Source organism: Poromitra crassiceps, assembly GCF_964638095.1.
Source record: "Poromitra crassiceps genome assembly, chromosome: 3".
Taxonomy (NCBI): domain Eukaryota; kingdom Metazoa; phylum Chordata; class Actinopteri; order Beryciformes; family Melamphaidae; genus Poromitra; species Poromitra crassiceps.
In genome coordinates this window covers 5,691,436-5,699,100 of record NC_139625.1, presented here as the reverse complement: position 1 = coordinate 5,699,100, position 7,665 = coordinate 5,691,436, and the positions used below count along the sequence as shown (strand labels likewise).

The 7,665-nt window shown below is 44.1% G+C and overlaps 1 protein-coding gene across 2 annotated transcripts in view; it reads left to right on the top strand.

The window, feature by feature from the left end:
- The window catches only part of smc6 (structural maintenance of chromosomes 6), a 49,525-nt gene that overhangs the window by 26,425 nt on the left and 15,435 nt on the right, over positions 1-7,665 (top strand). For both annotated transcript variants that reach the window (XR_014552516.1, XM_083632694.1), the window contains exons 18-20: positions 1,753-1,888; positions 4,170-4,250; positions 6,625-6,795. Coding sequence is in view for 1 of the 2 variants with exons in the window: in XM_083632694.1 (XP_083488820.1) it covers positions 1,753-1,888; positions 4,170-4,250; positions 6,625-6,795 (388 nt within the window). In the remaining variant the exon portion in view is untranslated. The remainder of the gene's footprint in view (positions 1-1,752; positions 1,889-4,169; positions 4,251-6,624; positions 6,796-7,665) is intronic.

The following is a 7,665-nucleotide window of genomic DNA, read 5'->3' as shown; positions in this document are numbered from 1 at the left end:
AGTGGTGAAATGTCCGCGATGACGGGGACGCGCTTATACCGGAAAACAACTTTCACACATGAAGGCATTACACCGCTTTCTGGTCATTTCCCGGTAGATTCAAGATTCAAGTTTTTTATTGTCACTCCGTAGTACAAGTATCACGTGTGAAATTCTTGTGCTGTGAACTCCGTTACAACATAGTGCAAAAAATAAAAGATAAATAAATAAAAGATATATAAATAAAAAACAAGAGGCAACGAGCAATAGAGCAGTAAGACACGCCACAGACAGTGGCGTATTCACTGCCCATAGTGCAAATGGCATGAACATACTTTAAACATAATTAAACATAATAACATTCTGTTAGGTGCAAATAGCGTATACCTAATTAAACATACTATTGAACATTAGTCATACATAATGGTGGCATCTACAGTGCGGTACAGTACGGCTACTACACTATTTGTGTATGTTAAGGAGTCTCGTGGCCTGTGAGAAGAAACTGTCCCTCAAGCGATTTGTGCGTGCTCTTGGGACCCTGTATCTCCTCCCTGAGGGGGGAGAACAGACTGTTGTGGGGGTGGTTTGTGTCTTTGATGATCTTCAGGGACCTCCTGAGGCACCGCTGGTGCCGGTATAAAGCGCATGTGTGAAAACGGCTTCTGTGTGTGTGTGTGTGTGTGTGTGTGTGTGTATCTCTCACACACACACACACACACACACACACACACCCTCCCCCTCTCTCTCTCTCTGCTGCTTCCGAGGCAAGACATTCACAGCGCGCGCTCCCGGAGAGACGGGGAGATACAATCTGCGGAGGTCTGCCTCACGGTGCCTCGCTCCATCACGTCTCATCTTTAGTCTTTGTCTGTGCGCTCTGCAGCTGTGGCTGAGGAGAGACTGTGCGTGATGCTGTATTATTGTTTTCCACCGCGAGCACGACGCACCGATAAAAACATCTGAAGTATTTGGAACATTGAAAAGCGCACGGCGCACCGCATGTCAGCCTGAACGTGAAAGAGAGGGGAGAATATGATGGTGAGATCTTTCTCCACATGTAGCCTAGATCAAGATAAAGCTATGAGTTTATTTGCTGTGATGGCAATCCATTGTTTCAGGTATTACTACTACAAACGTGTGAAGCTGTCTTTGGTGCGCTGTGCTTCACTTGACGATGTGTCCACTGTCCACTGGCGTGTAGTAGGATTAGATTTGCTATGTGTGTGCACGTGATTCATGCGTGTGCATGTTAATGAGCAGGGCCTCGCATGTGTTTAGATAGATAGGTAGATAGATAGAGTACTTTATTCATCCCCGTAGGGAAACTCTGGCAATTATGGTCTGTTGCTAGGCAGAGCGAAACGGTTGAAGGCAGGCAGCCGCCGTAAACCCTTTTCGTTTCACTTCCGGGTTTATCCGGGCCCGCCGGTAGACAGACACAGACTCTATAATCATCAAGAGAGCAATCTCCGATTCACACGGCTTCGGTCTCAGCTACTATTATAGGTAAGATGTGATGCATCAATGTTATAATTATACTGTTGAATAACAATCGAAAATCTTGCTCGTAGCTGCTTTAACTGTGGTAAAAAGTCAATATCATCTGTTCTCGGGAAGTGTGGTGAAATTGTTACCGTCTGTTTGGAAATGTGTAAAAAAAAAAAAAAAAAAAATCCACAGCATGTTGTTTGGAAAACGTGGTGAAATTGCTCCTGTGTGATGATGTGTGGGATCAGGCTGAAGTCCATGTTGTCTGTCTGCCTGCTGCAGTATGGTGGAGTCGGACCTGGAGAACTACGAGGCTCAGCTGTCCAGGTTTCAGCTCCACCTCAACTCCGTGACGGAGGACATCCGGCGCATGGAGAGCAAGCTGAACGGCACCTTCGTAACCCTGAAGAAGACTCTGGTGAGTCAGGCGGGCTCGTGCTCGGGCTCGTGCTCGGACACGCGCGCGAGAATGTGGTCAAAAGCCTACCGGTCCGGTTTTACCACGCCCCAGCTCTTTAGCATGTTGGAACTTGTCATTGTGTTTTTGGACTGTGCTACTTTGCCTCTTTTTTTTATCTCTCTCTCTCTCTCTCTCTCCTCTCTCTTCTTCTCACTTTCTCTCCTTCCATATCCTTTGACATTAAGATTGTGAAATATGCTTATATGTGTTTATATGTTTATGTGCTTTATATTTTTTCTTGGCCAGGACTCCAATGGAAAAATAAATAAATCATGGTTTCCACAGGACTTAGAAAATATTTTAAAAGTTGTGGTTTGGACAAAGAAAATAAGGCCTTAAAAGTTGTTGAAATGAATGGATAGCCATGCGCGCACGCACACACACACACACACACACACACTTATTTTTATTTATTTTATTCCCCCCCCCCCCCCCCCGATTTTTTTTATCCCATTTTTATCCCCCTTAGTGCTAATTTACTTTTATTTATCCTGGTTGCTACTCCACCCTCTGCCGATCTGGGGAGAGCCGAAACTGGCTCCATGCTTCCTCCGAGACATGGGCAGTTAGCCAGCCGCTTCTTTTCACCTGACAGGGGAAGCTTCACTGGTAGGACATAGCACGTGGGAGGTTCACGCTATTCCAACCAGTCCCCCTCCCTCCGAACAGGCGCCCTTAACTCATTGAGTGCCAATGACGTCGATCGACTCAAAGTAAATAGTGACGTTGAGTGCCAATGACGTCGATCGACGTCAAATGCGTTTTTTGACGGTGGGACGTGGATCAAAGCCTCAGGCATCTCCTGTACAAATATTGTAGCTATTGAAGGTGTATAACCTATTTTACGGACTCATTAGGTGGCGACAGTGCTCTCCAGATTAGAGAAAGGTCAGGAAAACAGCAGGAAAAAGCCCCGTGATGAAAGAGAAACCGCTCATGCTGCAGCCAGAGCCATATAGATTGCTCTGGCTGCAGCTGACGTTGGCTGCGAACAGCAGTCAATCCGCGCCCACAACTAAGCCTCTCTGTCCCTGCTGTATAGTTTCTCCACACGATTAGCCGCCAGAAAAGCAGCACCCGACGCCGAAGGGCCAAACCATTCTCAGCAGTCCGGTTTGGCTTTTCCGTGTCGCGCTGGGAGCCGGCGCACAAAAACGGAGCACTCCGAAAATAGACGCTGGGTGCGTGAGGCTGTGTGTTAGTGTGGGGAGGAGTTTGCAGCTGAGGGGGGGGAGAGGGGGGTGGGGCACGCAGGGCACCACACAACTACACCACGTCACTACATCAGAAAATATTAGCTTCAGACTCAGTGAATGTGCTTGAAATGCTTCATTTCACAAAAGGCGGAATATCTCAGCTTCTAATTTGAAACGCCTGTTTTTGCTCAAAACAACCTATCTTCTCCGGCTCATAACTAAAGAACGGAAAATGGTATCAATAAACTTTTTTTTGCTGCTGATACAATAGAGTCTCATCGTTCTTTGTGCGTGTTCGGTGTTTACATAGTAATATCACACAATATTCTGTGGGCCTCGAGAAATCACTGAAAACGCTCTGAAACTCTGGCACTGGGAGCGTCCGTTCTCCAAAAGTGGCTGGCACTCAATGAGTTAATGACCAGAGGAGGAACCACATTAGCAACCAGGATATTGCATGTTTTGGTGAAGGGGATTCCTGAAGGAAACCCCCGGGAGGCAGCCGGGGAGAACATGCAAACTCCACACACACACTTTTAATGGCGCCATGAAACTTGTCCTCCGTATTAATTCTATCTTGGGCAGGTCGGTGGGCAGCTTACAGCAACTTATTTTATGACCATCGCTGGTCAGATCTTCTTGCATGTTTTTAGTGGGGCGTCCTTATCAATGTTATATGGAGGAACCCCCAGGGGAGCACGGGAAGAACATGCAAACTCCACACAGAAAGGTCCCCTTTTCACCAGATAGACCTTGTTGCTGTGAGGTGACGCCGCCACCACAGCACCACCGTGTCCAAATCCATCACTATGCTTCAGCTCTCTCCACCTTCACGTCCCCCCTGAGGACAATCCGGTGTTGGAGCGGTTTTGAAAAGAGCGATTTCGCCACGATTTTCCAGGACAAATTACACAGATAAAACACAGCAGTTTTCAGTCCTCGAGTTTCGCCAAACAAGTCCTTGAATTTGGTGTCCAGGTGAGTGTGGGAAGGAGAATTATTGTCAATTATTGTCCTTGTCTGTCTCTTTGTCTTCAACGCAGGTCTCTGTGAATCGGGTCAAGGCAAAGATAACTGAGCTGGAGAACGTCGAGGAGGAACAAACTGATGACATCAGCTCTTTGGTGAAAAAAATATATTTTTTCCAATCCTGACAACAATCTATCACATTTTATTTATATTTTGCTCATTCCAATGCTTCAGTGAAACTATAGCTACTTATATTGTATGAAATATCCAAACCCAATGGCTGCACCATTATATCAAATGGAAAAATCTAGATGTCTGTGCACCATTTTATACCAATTTTCCTGTCATTCAGCAGGACATAGAGTGCAAACAGAGCCCTAGCTCCCTTTTATTTATATATATATACATATACATATATATATATATATATATATATATATATATATATATATATATATATATATATATATATATATATATATTTATTTATAAAACGGCTCTCTCACATCAAGCAATCTGATTGGTTCACAGCCATTGTATAAATCCAGTAACCCACTCCAATAACCCATGGCCATGGGTTATGAGTTGCCATGGCAACTCTCTTACTAAAAGCCTTTGGTTACCTCAAATGACAATGTAGAAAAAACAAATGGCGGAGACAGCTGTCAGATCCTTGTGAATCGATCTTCGCTTATAACTTTACTAATACTTCGCAGAAAATTATGTTTTGTACAAGAATAGACGCGGGCTAATGTCTTCTTTGCAAAAAAAAGGCTGTTAACCCCGCATTTAACCCCGTAACGTTAGTTGGTGTCGGGCTTTCCAGAAAGCTCTCAGCTTCTCAGCAAGCACCAGGATTGGCCAATGTCAACTTCAGTCTCCAGAACGATCCAATCAAATCACCCGCACGTTCTTGCGGTCCCGCCTTACAGTAGTGTTTCAACTGACTCTATCAGAATACCATGGCAGTCGGACTTATAGTATTACTATTATTATTATATTATCATACTGCGGCCTCGTGGGATAACAGCTGATCAGCGGGATATATTTGCCACAACACACTGGCTCTCATGCTATATTGCTTAAATATATATATATAATGTAAAGTACATGTAAAGTAAAGGAATGTTATTGACTTTAAAAATCCATACAGTAAGTTACACCTCCAGATGTTTCAAACACAGCGGTCTCACGTAGACAGAGACACCGCCGTCTCTCCACAGACAGAGATGCCGTGATCTCTCCTTATATACAGACACACATGCATCAAGTATCGCTGCTGTATCTCGTTGGCTCATTTTTGGCAGTTTGTAAGTAAACATAATAATACAATTACTGTAGTTAAAAAAAGAAAATCCACTGTTCTCAGGTGGAACAAGGCCCAAAATGATCACTGTAAGCAGAGTATTGATCACTATAAGCGAATCATTTAAACGGCATGTGTATAGGAATGATTCGGGACCAAGCTTTTTTGATCAATATAAGCGGTTGATCACTAGAATAACCATGATCGCTTATTAGCGGATTCCACTGCATTTGGTGTCTTTGGAAACCTTGGGATCTCGACTAGAATTTAAACTAAAGTTCTGTGGTTTTGAACAGTGCTTGGCCGCGCCCATGCGCGATTGTACGTTGCACGTGCAACCCCTAGTGGCCAGATGATTTTTTATTTTATGTTGACATATGATGGTTGATGAGGGCCGGCTGTTTGGGCGAAAGGGTTGAACATGGTTGTGCACTCTAGCGGAGAGCAGAGCAAGGAAGTAACCATTCTACACTAAAACGGATATTAGTGTGAGGGATATATATACCACTCTCATAACATGTGTGTATCACTTAGGGTGTCGAGTCATAGTCTATTTTTTTTATTTGTCTTTATTGAATGTTTCAAAACTGCATGTTTAACTAAGAATAGGCTAATGATTATTTCCACTCACCACTTATTTAATGTGGTTACTTTACTTTGTGGTCAAAGGTTTGGAAGGAACAATGCATGCTGGGAGATATGCAAATGTGTTTGTCCAATGGGTCCAATGGCATTGCTCTCTGTCAGAACTTGCTTGGATGTCCTGATGTTGGTTTAGTAGCAAAAGTAAACACAAGTTAATAGCAGCATTCACTATAGACTCTTTAGTGAATACTTTCCACAATATCATGAACAATGAAGAAAACCAGAAGGAATACAGTTCCACTTTTACCAAATAAACCAAAATTGATGTTCTGCGACAAGTTATATCATATCTCCTAGCCTCTTCATTTTGCTCTCAGAGTGCACCAGATTAATGCATTTTACTTTAAAATATACAAAATTTCTTTGTCTGGGGGGAGCACAGCCCCCCCTACATACGCCCCAGTCGGAGTCCTATTACCTTCTTGGTGGTGCAACCGCTGTTTGGAAAGCCTAGAATCGCCTATGGCCATGCCGCATGCGTTTGTAATGATGACCCCGCTGGAGGGCCTGGCACAGTCCAGCATTATGGATCATGGATCATGCTAAGTGCAATGTTTTGAAATCCCCAAACACTGCAGGAAGAAGTGGCCCAAGAGAACCAGCAGAAAATCCAGGCCGAAAAGCAAAGTGTTCACGAAGCGAAGAAAGAACTGGACAAGCAGAGGAAGAAGGCAGAAGACATCGACTCCGAGCACTCTGGTGTCAGAGAAAGGATAGAGCAGCTTTCTGAGGAGATGGAGCCATTGAAGGTACAGTGTCAAGTTTGTTCAGAGATTTAAAAAAAACACTTTCAGATCCCAAACGATTGGAGAGTAGTCTTCTTCGGTTTTGTTGATTTTCATGTCGGTTTGTTTTTTATTTTTATTTTTTCGGCCACCCTCTGCCGATCTGGGTGGAGCCGTGGACACACACATGCTTCCTCCGACACATGCGCAGTTGCCAGCCGCTTCTTTTCACCTGACAGCGGGGAGCTTCACCCGCAGGACGTATAGTGTGGGAGGATCACGCTATCCCCACCCGTTCCCTTCCACCCCAAACAGGCTCCTGGACTGGCTAGTGCAGCGACCAGGACACATACCCCTGATCCGACTTCCCACCCGCAGACGTGCCTGTATGGATGGAGGTAACACGGGGGCGCGAACCTGCGACCCTTGTGTTGGTAGGCAGGGAATCTATCGCTACACTACCCGGACGCCCGATTATGGTTGTTCTTTTTTCTCTCCTCCACATTAGAGATCATGAAATCTATTCATGAGCCAAAATATGTTTTAAATGGTTGCAAGCTGTGGTTTTAATAGAGAGCCAAAGTGAATCGTCACTTCCTGCTTCAGCACTGTACCAGCGATTTTCATCCGCCATTTATTTTCCCATAGACATTTCGTAAAATGCTTAGAAATTTTGTTTTACTTTGTCAAACCAAACGGTTCAGATATATTTAGAAACAGGAGAGACCACATAACATTTCACTCGGACCAAAACATAAAAAAAACTTTTAAAGAAAATATTTTTTCTATGTTCTTTTTTTTAAGTTTTGGTCTGAGTGAAATGTTATATGGTCTCTCCCGATTCTAAATATAGCTGAACCGTTTTGTTTGAACAAGTAAAACTATTTTTTATAA